This window comes from Echiichthys vipera (genome assembly GCF_963691815.1).
Source record: "Echiichthys vipera genome assembly, chromosome: 21".
NCBI lineage: Eukaryota > Metazoa > Chordata > Actinopteri > Perciformes > Trachinidae > Echiichthys > Echiichthys vipera.
In genome coordinates, this window is record NC_139846.1 from 24,199,530 (window position 1) to 24,219,046 (window position 19,517).

Below are 19,517 nucleotides of genomic sequence, written 5' to 3' on the forward strand. Positions count from 1 at the left end.
GGTTGCAGCCAATCACCTTCTCTGCAGAACGTATGATACGCTGCAGTCTGCACCTGTTCTTAGCAGAGGCAGCAGTGTACCAGACGGTGGTGGAGGAGGTGAGGATGGACTCGATGATGGCAGTGTAGAAGTGGACCAGCATTGTCCGTGGTAGATTGAACTTCTACAGCTGCCTCAGGAAGTACATCCTCTGCTGAGCCTTCTTGATGACACCTTAGACCGTGTGCTACAGATCGTCTAAACAGGGCCCATGAATTCCTTGTGCCTTTGCTGAGAGTCATGTTAGACTACACATTGGACCCGAACAAGGCACCGGTTGCCATATTTCACATCTTGCACGGCGTACTTTAGGTGTCAGGGAGCAGGCGGATGTTGTAAGTGGATTTAGAGTGCAGCTGTGGTTTGGAGGCTGGCTGTGGATCGTTGGGGTCTTACAGAAGCCCGTGGTAAAATTCGTACGACAGTCTGTGACTCACAGCAGCTAATTTCACCAACAGCTGTCCTCCATTATCAACACTCAACAGCACTGCCTTCCTCTATCCCCACTGCTCAGCATTCCCGTTTTATAATCTATGTCACACAGTCCTCCGTCAGTCAGAGCAGGGTCTCCAGAGACTGCACTGGTGCTGAAAGTGTTGAACGCAGCACAGCTCTGTTCTGATGTCTCACTCTACCCCTGCTCCTCTGGTTGGGTTTGACCTCTCTCCCAAGGTTGCTCTGCACCATGAGCGCTCTGTGAACATGCTCTAAACATTATCTCTCAAAATGGTAATGGTCATGGTGTCTCTTAATATGGTATGGCTCAGTTTATGTCTCTGCTGCTGCTGCTTTGCACTGATTCCCAGCTTGCGTTTGTGATTGCCGCAGTTCTTCTTCATCCTTATCTTGCTTCAGTTTATCCCAAACAAATTACTCATGAATCACTTCCTGTGTTAGAACTGCACATTAAAATGTGTTTAGTCAACTTGGATCCTAGGGTTCAGAAAACAATAATTTGTTGATAGCAGCTGCGTTTCCATTGGTCGTCATTTAGAGCGATTGTCGGCTAATCAACGAATATATATATACCGCACCCAACCCTCCCCCAACACAAGTATAGCTTCAACACCTGAATAACATAATTCAACATCGGACAAACAGGAAATGGGGTAAGCGAGAGAGGGGGAGACATGCAGCAAAGGGCCGCAGGTCGGAGTCGAACCTGTGATCCCATATTTTAGACGTCTTTCCCGCCATGATTAGCTATTAGCCAAGACACCTGCCGTGTTAAGAAAAACTCTGACAGTGAGTGAGTGTCTAGACTTCCTGTCACTGGCCCTTCAAGTTTAAAGCCCTCCAGCCTTCAGTCACATAGATTTTCACTTAATTTTGACCAGAAATGGCTCCAAATGTTGTTGTTTTTTTTTCCTGCGACCAATCAACCAATGAAATTCTGGTCTGCTAATGATGTTTTGGTCGACCAGTGCTTAGTTGACTATTTGGGGACAGCCCTAGTTTCTGTACAAACCTCTAGCAACAAGTATAAAACTGGTATGGAGCGAATAAACAAGGCTTCATATGGGCTTACAAGACACTGGACAGTAACAAAAGACACAACAAGGAGGGCTACATGACCCGTCACAACATACACAACACACCGTTCTATAAATACGTTAAAGAAAGACAGAAGCTGTCGCTGTGGGCTCCGTTTATGGAAACAGGACTTGTCTATTATATCAGATGGATTCAAGAGAACATGAATCGTCCATATTGTCTGGCTCATGTTGAGACCTGAAATGAAATTAAAGCTGTTACTGCCAACACTGGATTGTAACATGTGCACCTTATTGCTGTGACAGTGTGATCAATTGTGTTTACAGTGAATTATCCTGCCACTATTTGTGCTGTGTCACAAATGAGAGAGAGAGAGAGAGAGAGGCTGCGCGAGGACTTTGATCCTCTGTATACGGGGCGCCTGCTCTAACCACTGGCCCGCCGACGCCCCACTCAGCAGCATCTTTACACCAAACCCTTCAGTGTTTGTGAGCGTGGCTTCATCAGCAGCTGGGATGATGCACGCTATGATTAGTTGATAAAGTTCTTCTTCTTCTTCTCCTTCTCCATCACAGTTGGACTTCCAGCCGGTAAAGTAGTACCAAGCTAGCAAGAGACCTGCAGGGTTAGCCCTGTGTGTGCAGATTGTCGGTCTTTAAGTGTTGGGCAGATACTTTGAGGAAAATGTATCAAGCCAGTTCAATTCCATCTTATATATATATATATATATATATATATATAGCCCAATATCATAAATCACAAATGTACCTATGGGGCTTTCATCTGAGCTGTCGGACTTTATAAATACACCTGACTTGACTTGGTCGGGTCTTGAGACTCGGCCTCACGGGAGAATTCACAAAGAACGGATTGTTGCTGTTGTAGCACCAACATTTGCACGTCCCCTCAAGCCCCCATTCATAAAAGATGCTGCACTGAATAGAAATAGGTCAAATTTGGTCCTGATGCACATTTGGATTAAACTCACCTTTCTTTTATCTCTCTCGTCTCTCTCTTTATTTCCAGTTGATCTTTTTGTGGTGTTTTGCATCTATTTTTAGTCATTTTGCATCTTTTTCTGGTGGTTTTGCATCTATTTTTAGTCATTTTGCATCTTTTTCTGGTGGTTTTGCATCTATTTTTAGTCATTTTGCATCTTTTTGTGCTGTTTTGCATCTATTTTTAGTCATTTTGCATCTTTTTGTGGTGGTTTTGCATCTATTTTTAGTCATTTTGCATCTTTTTGTGGTGGTTTTGCATCTATTTTTAGTCATTTTGCATCTTTTTGTGGTGGTTTTACATCTATTTCTAGTCATTTTGCATCTTTTTGTGCTGGTTTTGCATCTATTTTTAGTCATTTTGCATCTTTTTGTGGTGGTTTTGCATCTATTTTTAGTCCCCGACCCCGGTGGTTCCACAGGATATTTGACGCTGTCTTTTTTAAAAGTGTGTATAACAACAGCCTGCTGGCTTTCAATCCCTTCTCCGCACTGAAAATAAACCCAAGTAGCTCATCTGATCATCAGCCACAGGTATTAACAGGCTTCACTCTATAGATGAATATATTACACCGAAATATGAAAACATGCTTTTTTAAATTTATTTTTATTTATTTATTTGATTATGTCCGGTTCTACCACTCAGCCCGATGCAGCGATGTCTCTACCTATGACTTGTATGTGTGTGTGTGTGTGTGTGTGTGTGTGTGTTTGTCTGTGTGTGTGTGTGTGTGTGTGTGTGTGTGTGTGTGTGTGTGTGTGTGTGTGTGTGTGTGTGTAAAGAGTTAGTGAGCACACAGGGAGTCTGGGGAACTGTGATAACTTTGAGACCGACTGGGTTGTGTATCACACTGCAGCATTGTGAAGACGCTGGCACCGGATCAAAGAAGAGGTGCATTGCTTCAACCTTGCTCACCCTCCAACACACACATACACACATACACACACACACACACTCTACACGCCGACAGGAGGATCAAATACACCCAACAAGCATGTGTACACACGTGGCTACGAAGTGGCTCTGCAGCAGATCACGGCGTTGTATGAAGCAGGCAAACTGAATTAGATTTATGCTCTAATAAGCAATTTTTTTCATGCTCCCCTGTGTTCCCAAAGCCAGGCGGGGTGTGTGTGTGTGTTTGTGTGTGTGTGTGTAGGGGGGGGGGTCTGTGAAACAGAGTGGCCACATTTCCACACAGAAAGTGGGACAGCGTCAGAGCGCGAGTGACTCACACGCCGCTTGACAAAACCTATTTGACGCTTGTTAAGAAATGGACCTGTCAGCATCCGGAGCCTCACCGCTCCTCCGCGTGCCCGGCGAGGAATGACTGAGCAAGGGCGGCGACTCAGAGAGGGCGACATTTAAAACAAGTACTTGTGCGGAAGGAGATGAAAGACGCGCCTCCCGCTCAACAGCCGTGACGCCTCATCGCCCATTTTCATGAACGTCTCCCGGCTAAACGTGCCTCAAAGCTCGGTTGTAAATGAGTTTGCAGCAGAACAAACAATTGACAGTGATTGGAAAGCTGTTATTGTTGCCCCGGCAAATAATGCATCCTGGAGGTGTGTGTGTGTGTGTGTGTGTGTGTGTGTGCGTGTGTTTTGTCTGACTAGGCGCCTGTTAATTTAGCGTGACAGAGGACCGGGCCATCGTAGGAGGAGAGCAATTATTTCTGTAAAGCCCTTCAATCACTGAGACGTAAAGCCTGGCTGGTTTGGTTCACAGCCGTATAAATGGACGGCGGCACCTAGGTGACGTTACAGTCTTGTGTGTGCGGTATGGGTGAGTGGCCGGAGCTCGAATTCCCGGTAAGGCGGCGTCCCCGTAGGCAGCGTCACGCCGTGTGAGGAACAGCAGGGCCCTGCTCTGGGTTGAAAAGGCCTCGTCTGGTGTCGGAGGGGGAATCGCTCGCACCCAGAATACAAGTTGGCTGAATGATTTATGCGCCGTCCTTGATGTTTTACGCAAAAAGCACTTTGCTGGAGTCTCAACAAGATGTGTCTCTCTCTCGGGGCGTTTGGGGAGAGGAGAGACAGCACTGCTGCAGACAGAATACACTGACTCAGAAGGAGCCTCCCACAGAACGGACCAATGCGAATGCAATCGTTGTGTGGGAGCAGAAAATCATTGCCGCTCCCCCGTTTTTGTTAGTATGCATCATTATAAAGCATTTAACTTTGCAGAAATGAGACGGACCAAGACAAAATGACATCAAGAGTAAAGTGGTAGCACCTGTACTGCACTGGACGTGATCCTGACGTGTGTGTGTGTGGTGTGAATATTCTCCCCTGCTTATATGGGATGTCTCTATAAAGACATGTCAGACACTGAGTGGTTGCTGCATCAGTGTTCCCAATAAACACAACGGCAGGCAGCAGCAAGGAGAGAGGCTATTCGACACAACAGTGCGAGTTGGTTATGACTCACTGTGTGACCATGGTGACCACGGAAACCACGCTGGTGAGACGATTCATGAGCTTATTTTACTGGTAACTGTGATTAGTTAAGCATGCAGCACAGATGTTGCTGCCTTCATATTCACTGAAGAGTGAAGGGGCGTGAGAGTTGTCAACATTCGACATTTGACTGGGTCGACTCGATCTGCCCGACTTGCCGACTGCAGCTTTAACTGGGCTTGGGTCAGTGTAAAGACTTTCAAACCGAGTTGACTATAAGCTAGAGATCGGACTGGAATACCGAATTTTACCACTAGGCAGTGCACTCTGCAGCTGCTCCCGAGTGGAACATATTCATTCATCCATCTTCAGCCTCTTGTCCCTGTCAGTGTCGTCGGGGTGCTGAAGCAGATCCCAGCTGACATCGGGCGTGAGGCGGGGTCCACCCTGGACAGGACGCCAGTCTATCACAGGACACATAGAGACAAACAGAGACTGACAACCATTCACACCTACGGGTGATTTAGAGTCATCAATGAACCGAACACCTGCACGTCTTTGGACTGTGGGAGGAAACCGGAGAACCCGGAGAAAACCCACGCAGACACGGGGACAACATGCAAACTCCACACAGAAGGGCCCCAAACGGGATGCGGACCTGGAACCTTCTCGCTGTGAGGCGACAGGGCTAACCATTAGTCCACTACATGGAGCTCTCTGTTCAACAAAGGGTTGAAAACACACTGAATCACCGTTCACTGAGACTTTCTCTTTAAACCAAGAGCTCCATCTAGTGGGCTCGACAAATACAACTAGTGCTTCATGAAGCTCCATGAAGCCTCATTTACCCATCAATAGTGGAACATAGTGATACCGAGAGAGTTCTTGAATGAGTGTGTAGCATAGGTGTGTAGCTACTCCAGTCCACTTGGTGGCAGTAATGCACCTGTGAGCCGAGACGTTTTTTCACTTTGTCTTGTATTTCTGGGCTCACCTCTTCAGTCAGCTTCAAACACACAAAATGTTGCCGCCTCAGTTTCAGTTTCAGCCACGTATCAAACTTTTCTAGTTCACAAACACAACTTGGCCGTCCCCGTCTCCCACCGCTGCTGAAATATGTGTCCTTTGTGACGCCACTTGGCAGTAAATTACCCTTAGCCTGTCAGACACTAGCAGCTTGTTTGGCCCAGTAATAAACAAACATAATGTATTAATCATGTTGTCATATTGCTTGTGCCGAGTGTTGGGCAGCTGCTTGGAGAGTGTAGGGAGTTCAGCCAGTTACTCTGCATTAAATTAAGCTTCCCTGTGCACCGAAGCCAAAGTTACCCCACAAAGAAATGTAGTAATTGAATCTACAGCATCACGGCAGAAGTCGTTTAGCTAGTTTAGTTTAGCTCATTGAACACAATCATGTTCACTACACACCTGGGCAGTGATCCTCTACAGTTTAATTTCACACCGCAGCACAATACACAACACACACTCCCAAGCAGCTGTAGCTATCTGAATGTACCTCAATATGACATCATATGAGAAAATCAGTGTTAATCTGGGCACCACGTTTGGATTTAGTTTTTTAATCATTAGATCTCTGTTAGTTTTAGTCTAGGACAACTAAAGACAGTTGTCTCACTTCTGTCGTGCATTTTTAAAGCCCCCCTCTGGTCAAAAAAGTGCTTTTCCCATGTTTATGGTTTCTAAAATGTCTCACACTGAGTCACTAGTTTGTCACTAGTTTGTCACTAGAGAGGAGTTTTCACATTCCTCTCCTGGAGGGGGAGATGTCTGTACACATATTCAGACAGCTTTAGTTTTTATGTCTAATATGTGAAACACTTTTTGACGTCTGCTCGTTAACCTCAGGTAGAAGCTAGCACAAGCAAGAGCAAGAGCACGAGCACGAGCAAGAGCACGAGCACGAGCATGAGCAAGAGCACAAGCACGAGCACGAGCACGAGCACGAGCAAGAGCACGAGCAAGAGCAAGAGCACGAGCAAGAGCAAGAGCACAAGCAAGAGCAAGAGCACGAGCAAGAGCACAAGCAAGAGCACGAGCACGAGCAAGAGCACGAGCAAGAGCAAGAGCACGAGCAAGAGCACAAGCAAGAGCACAAGCAAGAGCACAAGCAAGAGCACGAGCAAGAGCACGAGCAAGAGCACGAGCACTAGCAAGAGCACGAGCAAGAGCAAGAGCAAGAGCATGAGCAAGAGCAAGAGCAAGAGCAAGAGCACGAGCACGAGAACGAGCAAGAGCAGGAGCAAGAGCACGAGAACGAGCAAGAGCACGAGCAAGAGCACGAGCTTGAGCAAGAGCACGAGCAAGAGCAAGAGCACGAGCACGAACACGAGCAAGAGCACGAGCATGAGCACGAGCAAGAGCACGAGCAAGAGCAAGAGCACGAGCACGAGCAAGAGCACGAGCATGAGCACGAGCAAGAGCACGCAAAAGCGCAAGTTCACACTTGCGTGAGCAGCTGTAGGCGGGGCGACACCAGAAACAGAATATCTCAATAACGGAGAAAGAGACGTGCGTCCAACCCCTTCATGTTGGTGTGTGGAAAAACCATGTTAAACAATATCAACAGAGTAGCAGAGTCGTATTTACATGTTTTAAAAGGTGTCTGAAGTGGGACTGTAAGCAAAGTAAGACAACAGCTGTCGCCATCTTTGATCTCTGCAGTGATACTACTGATTCTCCTCAGTGGATTATAGCCTCACCTAGCGTTAGCATTGGCACAGCTAGTTGTTCTCTCCATGGCAAAGCTGCTTACCTTTTCATAAACGTGTGTGTGCCACAGTGGGGACATCTACTGGGTTCCAGCACCAAAAGAGGATGGTGCAGATAACAACTGCTTAAACGTCTCATGTGTCCCCCTGACCATCTTCTTTTTCCCTTCCCAGGAGTCTACACCTTCGGCCTCTTCACCGTTGACATCTTTGTAAACGCAGGCCAGGTAGTGACAGGGAACCTGGCACCCTACTTCTTGACGGTCTGTAAGCCCAACTACACGGCGCTGGGCTGCCAGCAGGCCCTGCGCTACATCAGCCACCAGGAGGCCTGCACAGGAAACCAGGACGACATCCTGCGTGCCCGCAAGACCTTCCCGTCCAAGGAGGCAGCGCTCAGTGTGTACGCTGCACTCTACCTGGCTGTGAGTTACCCTGCTCCTCCATTTACTGCCCTCACTGCATGTCAGACTCAAAATACAGGTGTTAGGGTTAATTACTGGGATCAGGGAACCTCAAGGAGCTTCAGGTGGACAGTGACATAATGACCCAAACTGTCCATTGCAAACATCACACTTATTTATACAAAAGACAGCAAATTTCTGCGTAAGGAGGAAGGTTGCGTGGTGAAATGGTCCCAAATCACAGGACTTTCATCTTGGCGAGCTGGGTTCGGTTCCCATTGCCGTTCATGTCCCGTACGTACTAAACCAAACCATGGCCTTTTTTTCTAATCCTAACCAAGTGTTTTCATGCCTTCCCCTAACCCTCACCTTCTTTAGGCCAACACCGGTCATGTTAGAGTAGTTTTGGTGCAGGCCACACCCAGTCCCTCGCCTTCTGGCGGTCTACGTCCGGTCCGTTACCGTCACTCGGTCGACCTTCGTTCACAGTTTCATAAGATGCCATAGGATTTATTTGTGTACAGGACTTTTTGTACGATATCGTTCGAACCTTCTCATGAGAATACGTTGCTCCAGTACGTCTCTCATCTCATCTCATCTTCAGCCTCTTATCCGGGGTCGGGTCTCGGGGGCAGCAGCTTTAGCAGGGGACCCCAAACTTCCCTTTCCCGGGCCACATTAACCAGCTCTAAATGGGGGATCCTGAGGCGTTCCCAGGCCAGTGTGGAGATATAATCTCTCCCCCTGGTCCTGGGTCTTCCCCGAAGCCTCCTCCCAGCTGGACGTGCCTGGAACACCTCCCTAGGGAGGCGCCCAGGGTTCATCCTTACCAGATGATCCTGAACCACCTCAACTGGCTCCTTTCAACGCAAAGGAGCAGCGGCTCTACTCCGAGTTCCTCACAGATGCTGAACTTCTCCCCCTCTCTCTAAGGGAGACTCCAGCCCCCCTCCTGAGAAAACCCATTTCACACGCTTGTACCCTCGACCTGGTTCTTTGGGTCCTGACCCAGCTTTCATGACCACAGGTGAGGGTAGGAACGAAGACTGACTGGTAGATCCAGAGCTTTGCCTTCCTCAGCTCTCTTTTCGTCACAACGGTGCGGTAGAGCGACTGCAGCACCGCCCCCGCTGCTCCGATTCTCCCACCAAACTCACGCTCCATCGTCCCCTCACTCGTGAACATGACCGCGAGGAACTTGAACTCCTTCACTTGGGGTAAGGACTCATTCCCTGCTCCAGTACGTATTCAGAAAAAACGATAAGCATACAGGGATGGGTATGTTTGAAACTAGGCTAACAAGAAATACCTCTAAAAAAAGATTGGATGAGAACAGATGCAGCATCACAGTATTGAAGGGGTGTGTACGTTTCTATAGGTGCTCAATGTCACTCAGATAATGTCTTGAGAGATGAGTCAATGGATCCCTATTTGGAGTAATTCTATTTCCCTACTTATTGCATGGCTGCCAAGACAGATTATACAGGGAATCAGACCATGGCAGCATTTTGCAATCCCGGCTCCCTCTCCCAAATGGCCTTTTCTCTAAGTTTGAGATTGTGAGTGATATATTTATGCAAATAATATTCTGTCTAAACTGCTTATGCACACAGAATGCTGCAACATCAGTTTAAAAGCAGCTGGTTCAGCTGTTGACCCAGCAGCTACAGATTAATACAGTTATTGAGTCAGAGGAAGACGGTCCAATCCCAGGACTTCTCTCAGTTTCACTTTCGCTGCTTTCAAACCTGTTTAGCTCTAACTCCCCCACATGTGATGGAGACACGAAACAAGGTCAAAACACAACCAGAAAAGCCTAAACCTCGTGAAAACAGTTATTAAAGGCTAGGTTAATATTGAATTCATAATTTATGAAGCATTGTAACTCTCTAAATGTTTTGTTAATCATTTACTTACACAGGTCGCACTCACACTGTCCGTCTGTACCGTGCCAAGACAGGTTTTAAGGGTAAAGTCTAGTTCCTTTGACCAGTGTGAGTGCAACTGTACCGCGCCTAGGAGCGGCACACTTGCCGTCCACGGCCCGTTTGGGAGAGGTGGGCTTTAGTAAAGCACATTTGCACATGTACGAGCACGAGCATGCGCACGTGTACGAGCACGAGGCCTACGGCGGTTCTGAGGTCATTTCCTGTGCGCCTGTTGGGACATAGAAAAAAGAAGGAGGGACCATGCACGGACATTTCAAACAATGGCGGCGAAAGGTTCACGTTGGTGTGATGCGGAGGTGGAGTGTTTACTGCAGATTTGGTCGATGAAAAGATTCAAAAACAGTCGACAAGACGCACAAAAACTCTGAGGTCTACGGAAAGATCTGGAAACAAAGCCACGCATCGCCATGACGTCATCAATGCGTGTGACGTGTTACGGCGTGATGACGTATAGGCAGCAAGAAGCATTCTCCGAGGCCCAGGTAGTGTGAGTACAAACGGGCCTGGAGGGGGGGACAAGGACCCTAAAGCACGGGGCACGGGACGGACGCACAGTGTGTTTGACTCCTGTTAGGATCTGACGCTTTTCAGAAAATACAATTCAATCAAATTAACTTGACTTTCAAGGGGCGGGGCGGGGCGAGGCGCCCCCCTAATATAATGGTCGGGGAAACACTTCTGTATAAATGATGAATTCCACTGATGCTCCATAGTTATTGGAGTGGTCCTGAAGTCCGGTCTTAACAAAACATTAGAGTGTAACGCCAGAAACAGGCAGGATAGTTGGAGGTAGAGCTGCCAAACCGATTCAAATCAATAACAAAAATAGTTGGCAACGAATTTCATTATCGCTTAGTTTGGTTTATGTAATGAAGCACAGCATTGTACATGTTATGCTGGAAACACTAATCAGACAACTAATCAGACTGGCTTGAGAATGGGTTACCACGGTTACGGTTCACCAAGCAACTGGAATTCTAATTCATTTGTTTTTATTATTATTTTATTTACTCAACAGTATGTTTACTCCGTCTAAAGCCAATGAAGCAAAGACTGTGTTTTTATACGTTTATACATAAATAATGTGGTTAGGTGTAACACCCACTGATGCCTTCGTCATAATGACAGTCGATGTAAGGTAAAAATAGGTGATACCAATATTTACCATACAGGTTCAGGTTATTACAGTATTTTACTATAATCCGTACAAACAGCATTGAATTGGTACAAAAACATCTTTGTTCTTTGAAAGTCTGGCTGCTCTTATCCCATAAACCCATGCGAGTGTCTGGCAATTCAACCCATTTCTGCAGTGCGTTCTTTTGTCTTTGTACAACCGAGTGTGAACGTCCTCACGAAAATAAAAACAACATGCGGACGTTCCGCGGAGAGCACCGCAGCGGCAGATTTACCCACTAAGCACAAATCAAACATTCCCAGACAGGCTCTGATTCTAGCTGACGGTCTGACGGCTTTGATTTTCTGTGTCAGAGAGCCGGGGTCTGCCCGAACACCCATGAGCAACGGATGCATGGTTTTAGAACGCCAGCGACCCCCCCCCCCCCACACACACACACACACACACACACACACACGCGCCATTGGGAGACTGTCTCTGTTATCTCAGCCATTTAGCAAAAGCCGTTGTTTGTTTAAAGCTCTGTGTTTAGGATGTACATGCAATTTGCACACAGGCCGTTATACACAGAGCACACACACGCGCACACACACACACACACACACACACAACCCTGCAGCTCTGAGGCGATGGAGCCTGCTCCTCTTCACACTGTCATTGTCTTGGTCATTACAGCAGCACTAGGGCCAAACACAGCCATCCAACATCCAGTGCACCCGAGGATTCATGTAAATGAGGTGGTGATTGCCCGTTCACGAGGTAACGGCACAGTGATGTAATGATTTGGAATTGCACATCGTAACGCATCGGCTGGAATAGACCTTTAAGGTTGTGCCATATTCAGCTGCAGCTAAGAGCAAGTTTGGATCGTTTGGTCCTAAACGACCCCGCGTATCTCCTTCTAATGTGCTCATTGCTGTGTCTTTGTGGCTCATTCCTATTTGTAATGACAACATTATCAACTAAATTGTCCACTGTAAGTATATACTGTGTTGGAGAACCTCCTTCTGATTCATTTGAACTGCCCCACTTGCTTTGGTCGGGGTTCGACAGTGACGTGCGGTCGTACAGAAGCCACAACTACACGGCGAAGTAGAGTCGACACTTGTGTGAAGAAGAACTCAGCGTGGAAAATGATCTGTGCACGCACATCTCTGCACGGGCTTGTTAACATGAGTGCTGCAGTTGGAGTCTGACCTGACACACACGCTCACACACACGCACGTACGCACGCACGCACGCACGCACGCACACACACATACAAACACAGTGGAGTGTTTTCTTTCATGTTACTTATACATAAGTTGACGTTGTGACTCAAAAGGGCCTTAACTTTTATGATTTTCCTAGATTGGCCCCAACAGTAGAAAAAGTGAAATGTTGCTTTTATTCACATTTCAATGTAAGCTGTACAAAAACAAGGTACAAAGGTCGTCCTGGGGTCAAAATGACCCGTGAGGCACAAAGAGTTGAAATCAAGGTCACAGAGTTATTTACAAACCACAGAATGTTACAATGTTTGAGTTGTTTTAATCAGTAGCAGACGTAACAAGACAGATCATGGGGTCTTCTCACGGACTGTTGTGCCTTTGATCCGTCTCAGATCAATGAGTAGCAGACGTGAACGAGACAGTAGCAGACGTAAACAACACACAGGTGTTATCGCAGACTGCAGAGATTATAAAGGTGCTGCAGACGACAGGGCCCTGAACTCTGTCTGTGCTGAAGCCGTGAGTGTGCGTAACAACGCTGAAGAGGCTCTAGAGCGAGACAACTGTGATTCAGAAGAGGAAGTGGAGGATGCATCAGAAGAAGAAGATGGGGAGGAATACAACCCAGAGCAATGGGTTATGTTATTTTTCATATCTTGTATTGTACATTGTCTTCAATTGTTCAAACTGAGTCATTGGGATGAATAAAAATGCATTCTTTTCTTAAGCTATAGAAATGAAGTGAAGAGGGAAAACTCAGTTATTCACACATTTTGTGGTAAATGACAAGTTGTTTCTTCAAGCCAGATGAAGTTTGGTGTTTAAATTCAATTAAGCTGCTTATATTCGGGGTTTAGTGAAGACTGGTCATTTTGACCCGGAGGACACAGGGTGTATACAGAAAATGAGGACAACAGGAGGGTTAAATCAAACTGCAACTATTCTGTATTTCGGCGCGCCGCTGTGTCACTGATCAGCTGATCACTGGCGATCCAAACCCAATCAGAGTGATACATCACCTCCGGAGTCTCCTCAATCCCTCTGGGGCTTTTTTTTGGTAACGGAAACACAGCGAGTGACGGGACGTTTGAGAGGCGTGGCCTGTTACTTTCCGAGCGGACACATTTTACCCTAATGCATGGGTGGGCGATTCCGCTCCTGGAGAGCCACTGTCCTGCATGTTTTAGGTTTCTCCCTACCCTAACACACCTGAGTCTGACAATAATCAAACTGTGACGAGCTTCAGCTGCTTGATAACGAGCGAAACATTAGACTCAGGTGTGTTGGAGCAGAGAGAAACCTACAACATGCAGGACAGTGGCTCTGCAGGACCTGGATTGCCCACCCCTGATCTGAAACACGCCTAATAACAAGGGTTTTCTCAGTGCTACACAGAGACAATCATTGGCTAGTGCAGTATTGAGCAACAATAAAGAAACATACACTGTGTCCATCATATCCAAGGTGGACCACTCTGACTGGACCGGAGAGCATTTGAAATGAAAGGTTAATATGCGGCTAACCTCTGTGAGATCCCTGTCATAAAGCTAACTGACAAGAGCCTGGAGTAAAATATGTCTTTGAAACACCCCTTTAAATCAGCCTGATGTATTAACACAGCAGCCTGTGTGTGTTGGCTGCCTTAGCAGGTCCCCCTCACTAATACCACAGGACACCATTAGAACCTGGCACGATGGAGAGATTGATGTCGGGAACAGCGCCGAGCAGAGGAGGAGCTGCTCGGCCCCGTCTCCCCGGGTTGAATTTTTCACGTCTCCCTCTCCATTTAGCCGACACGCCTCTGATATAGTGAGCACGGCAACGGCTGCTAATGTCTGACATTAAACGGGGAATAGGTTAGAGTGTGGACCCGGCGAGGAACGGCATGCAAAGGACGTTAAGACGAATCCACTTCGACCCCGAGGAGAGAGAAACATTTTCCGTGCATCGAAGGATAAAATTGATAGCATGTGACAGCTCATACGAGGCTCACAGGGAGAGATCCCCTTGACCTGGTGAAGGACAAGCATATACGCACACACACACACACACACACACACACACACACACACACCACAGTACGACCAGGCCAACCTGATAACAGTTGTCGATGTAACATGAATCATGAGGGACAGTGGATTCGTTCCAAACTAGATACAGGCCACAGATACGCACTGACCACTAAACAAACACACACACACACACACACACACACACACACACACACACACACACACACACACACACACACACACACACACACACACACACACACAGACGAAAGAATATAGAGCAACAAAGTGCAGAGCTCTTCTTCAACGTAACTCACTGGAAATAAATGAATGCTGACACTGTTGATGACATCATAACTCACTGAGCTGGAGCTGGGCCGACTTCCTCACAATGGTGTTAAAGGAATAGTAAAGCTGTGGCCGAGGCAACAGTAGTACCTGTAATATAAGTATATATATATATATATATATTATATATATATATATATATGGGGTGGACGGGTCACAAACTCTAGGTTCATATCACGGTTTCAAAGTAAACTCAGGCTTCACAGTGACTTCTCCGTCCGTTCTCTTGTGAACTGACGGTTTTCTGTCAAAAGAGACGTTGATGTGGTGATTAAACCACGGATTTGACCACAGGAACGAACAAACAGAGGGGAGCTTAGCGAGCTGTTGCCAAGAGGATTAAAAAAAACCTTGAAGAAGAGCGTAGCGGGGGTGTGCGTATCATTGTGGCCGCGGATTTGACGCGCGAGATTTGATACGCTGAGATCGATACGTGAGAGGACAGCGGTCACGAAGGCTTACGCTACACCTCATAAACCAAACAGTACACACATCTCCCGAACCGTGACATGCGTACTGAACGGGAGGGGTTTTTTGCCCGTATGCAACTCGTACCATGCCACAATAACTTGGTAGAGGCTAACCATATCACTCAAAGTGCTGCACAGGGAATCATTTACTGTGCTTACCTTTCTTGTCTATTTGTCCTTAACAGCGTTTCACTGCTTACGTAACTGTTATATGAGTAAATCATAACTGAATGGTCAACCCGTTCATTTGCGTTGTAGTGGATGAGACCAGAGATGGACTGTGGAGTCAGAAATTTATTTTTCAAACATAATTTTTTCCACAATTTCAAGGCCTTAAACAGGTTTAATGATGCTATGAAACCTGCTCCTCTCCTTATTCATTGTATTTTGCTCGCTCAACCCTCTCTCTCTCTCCGTCTCTTTTTCTCTCTCTCTCTCTCTCACACACTCACACTCGTTGAGCTTCCGTTCATATTGGCCTTTTCAACCAGCTGACACTCTCTAAGTGACTCGACCAGCGGTGTTGAGTTGAATCGCAGGAAACGACAACAGCCGGTTTGAGTCCAGACGAGACGGGTCAGTTCACACCGCTGCAACTTTCACCTGCGACGTTCGGAAACAGTTGCGTTGCGAATCTTTGGTCTGAACTGGGCTTTACATGGCAGTGATTGGTTTTAGGTCTATCCGACTGCGTCCACAAGCATTTCTGCTACCCACCTATATGAGCCTGTATAAGCACTTCCTCCTTGGTAACCTTCCCATACTGAGTAGCTCATGGACTTCATCTACGCCTGCTACAGCGATGCTCCTGCTCCCGTTCGTTAGATGCAAACTGATGCGTTCAGTTCACTGTTCAACACGTGCATGTTTGATGAACACACACTCTTAAGCACAGCGCTGCTCGGCCGTGCAGCCATTTTACCCCGCGAGTGGAACAACATAAGATATTCAAATCCTGAATCATCAAAGAGAGAAAGAATAACTCAGTTGCAGAGGGAGAAATGGAAACATTTGATCTGGCCTTGGAGGAGACTCCACACTCTGATGAAAACACAATTAGGCCCTCAGAGGCAGTCTGCAGCCTCAACACACCAGCTTAGTGATTAGAGCCAAACATAGACGTGTTTCTGGTCTATATTTGTCCCTTTCTCTCTCTGCCCCTCCTCCTTCCATCTTCTACAGGGCTGATATCATGGCACCAAATCAAGGCCACATTCGATATTAACACGCACACATTGTTGTTGTTGTTGCCGTTCAAGAAAACACATCGCTACAGTGTGAAAGGTAAACACAGTGCACTTTGCGTGTGCTTTGCATCTGGTGAGAAATCAGCCCACGAATCTGACTCATACTGCTGCATCTGTTCCACAAGATATACTCATTCATCTCATCTCATCTTCAGCCTCTTATTCGGGGTCGGGTCTCGGGGACAGCAGCTTTAGCAGGGGACCCCAAACTTCCCTTTCCCGGGCCACATTAACCAGCTCTAACTGGGGGATCCTGAGGCGTTCCCAGGCCAGTGTGGAGATCTAATCTCTCCACCTGGTCCTGGCTCTTCCCCGAGACCTCCTCCCAGCTGGACGTGCCTGGAACACCTCCCTAGGGAGGCGCCCAGGGTTCATCCTTACCAGATGATCCTGAACCACCTCAACTGGCTCCTTTCAACACAAAGGAGCAGCGGCTCTACTCCGAGTTCCTCACGGATGCTGAACTTCTCCCCCTCTCTCTAAGGGAGACTCCAGACCCCCTCCTGAGGAAACACATTTCGGCCGCTTGTACCCGCGTCCTCGTTCTTTCGGTCCTGACCCAAATTTCATGCAGTTGTGCTTTGTTCCCCATTGTTGTTTGAATATCATACCTAAAGACACTTATAGAGAAGGTCTAGACCACACTCTGTGACTTAAGTATGATTGATAAGACCCAACAATTCCTCCATGAGCAACGGCAAGTTGCCAAATCTATATATCTGTCCAGCAATGTTGCAAACAATGTTGGGGTTGAGTTGTCTTTATATTTCACAGTCAAACAAAGCCACGCATCGCCATGACGTCATCAATGCGTGTGACGTGTTACGGCGTGATGACGTATAGGCAGCAAGAAGCATTCGCCGAGGCCCAGGTAGTGTGAGTACAAACGGGCCTGGAGGGGGGGACAAGGACCCTAAAGCATGGGGCGCAGTGCGGAAGGACAGTGTGAGTGCGCCCTCACTCACCCTTGGTATTACCTCATACAGGATCATGTTGGTTGCATGTGCATTCTTGCTGATGTTAAGCACCGCACGCAACATCCTGGTGCAGCACCCGTCCAGGGACTTCTCTGGGGTTGGTTTAAGGGTTGGCCAGCACTTTGCTAAATTCAGGGGAGAAAATAGAAAGATGCCCCGAGGAGAGACTTAACATATCAGCTCATATTTACACACAGTCACAGCTGCCTGGTGGCATCTCACCACAGAGTTTTTAATAAAACATTAGAAGCGCAGGAGGGACATTTTAGAAAGTCAGACTAAAATAATGTTGGTTTTCTGCATTTTAGAATATTCTGAGTGAGAGAAAAGAGATCTGATCCTCATTAACATCCCTGAGACAGGCAGTGTGAGTTGAGTCGTGTTGCCGAAGATGACGTGACAGGTTTAACTTCCTGCAGTCATTTACACACTGACACGGCTTCTATGGGCAAAACAGCCCAGATTTCACATCAGCTGTCAAACTAAGGAGAAGCATTCAGCGCACATTTTAACACACACCTTTATGTGCAAAGCCTTAGACAGCAGTCTCTTCACAAAGCTGCAGGGAGCCTTGTGTTTCAGATACTGTAGGCGGTGGGGACGTTTGATATGCAAAGAACAGAATAAACACAATTAAAGCAGATGTAAAAACTTGCGCCTGTCTCTCCAAGAACGCCCTGATTACAGTGCATTACAAAACATCTCATCTCATCTTCAGCCTCTTATCCGGGGTCGGGTCGTGGGGGCAGCAGCTTTAGCAGGGGACCCCAAACTTCCCTTTCCCGGGCCACATTAACCAGCTCTAACTGGGGGATCCTGAGGCGTTCCCAGGCCAGTGTGGAGATCTAATCTCTCCACCTGGTCCTGGGTCTTCCCCGAGGCCTCCTCCCAGCTGGACGTGCCTGGAACACCTCCCTAGGGAGGCGCCCAGGGTTCATCCTTACCAGATGATCCTGAACCACCTCAACTGGCTCCTTTCAACGCAAAGGAGCAGCGGCTCTACTCCGAGTTCCTCACGGATGCTGAACTTCTCCCCCTCTCTCTAAGGGAGACTCCAGACCCCCTCCTGAGGAAACACATTTCACACGCTTGTAGTGGACACTCAGAGAACTGCAGGTTTTGGCACTTCCTGATTGGATCAAACAGGAAGACGTTGTGGTTGGGGCTTGGACAAAAATGGTAGAAATGATGGTGAAATGCCTCCAAGTGTATTAAGCTGCTAATGAAGTTGATATGGGGTCAATGAAGCCTGAAACTGGGGTGTGGGAGGGTCTGTGAGGGTTCTGGGACAGTTCTGACGATCTACAGTAACCCTTGCATCTCTTTTCCCCCGCAGATGTACGTGACGTGCACGGTGCAGGCCAAAGGCACTCGTCTGGCCAAACCAGTGCTGTCACTCGGGCTCATGTGTCTGGCCTTCCTCACCGGTCTGAACCGTGTCGCCGAATACCGAAACCACTGGTCGGACGTCATCGCCGGCTTCATCATCGGCTCGGCCATCGCCACTTTCCTGGTGAGACCCACACCCACGAAGCTCATATGTGGTGCTGTATATGTGTGTAGGGCAGGTATTATTAGGAAAATGTATCATTTTAAGTTGTGAATTAAGTCACGTTGGCGGTAGTAAGTCCTGCCATCCACATCCAGCGGGGTCACAGAGTGTAGCTGCACTCTACGCAACAAGACGGCGTGCACCTTACAGCTGTCAGTCCGTGTTGTCTCCATGGCAGCACATGTTTTTGTATCGGGCTTGTGTTCTTCCATGAAACGCCGCACATCAAGGCTCGTCTTCCCCTCATGAAGCGCTCGCACAGTGATGATTAGTGGGCCTCGGATACAGCAGCAGCAGCAGCAGCAGCAGAAGATAATCCCTGCGCCTTGTTTCCCTCCTCATCCCTCTTTCTTCCTCGTGCGTCGGGCAGAGAAAGGCCAGTTGGTTGTGTGCTGCGGTGAGAGAGGCTCTGTGATGAAGCTCAGCCTCTGAGCCGCGGAGCTGCGTTAATGCGGTGCTGCTTAAAACACTGCAGGGCCTTTATGAGGGCCCGAGAGAGACGCTCACAGAGATAACACTCTCATCTCCTCCTCTCCTCTCCTCTCATCT

The 19,517-nt window shown here is 47.6% G+C and overlaps 1 protein-coding gene across 1 annotated transcript in view; it reads left to right on the forward strand.

Annotated features, from left to right (window-relative positions):
• LOC310963159 (phospholipid phosphatase-related protein type 5-like) overlaps positions 1–19,517 on the forward strand; it is a gene marked incomplete at both ends in the record, with an annotated part of 59,199 nt that overhangs the window by 31,237 nt on the left and 8,445 nt on the right. Inside the window, 2 exons of the mRNA XM_083935843.1 lie at positions 7,835–8,085; positions 18,753–18,929. Of these exons, the coding sequence (XP_083791969.1) occupies positions 7,835–8,085; positions 18,753–18,929 (428 nt within the window). The remainder of the gene's footprint in view (positions 1–7,834; positions 8,086–18,752; positions 18,930–19,517) is intronic.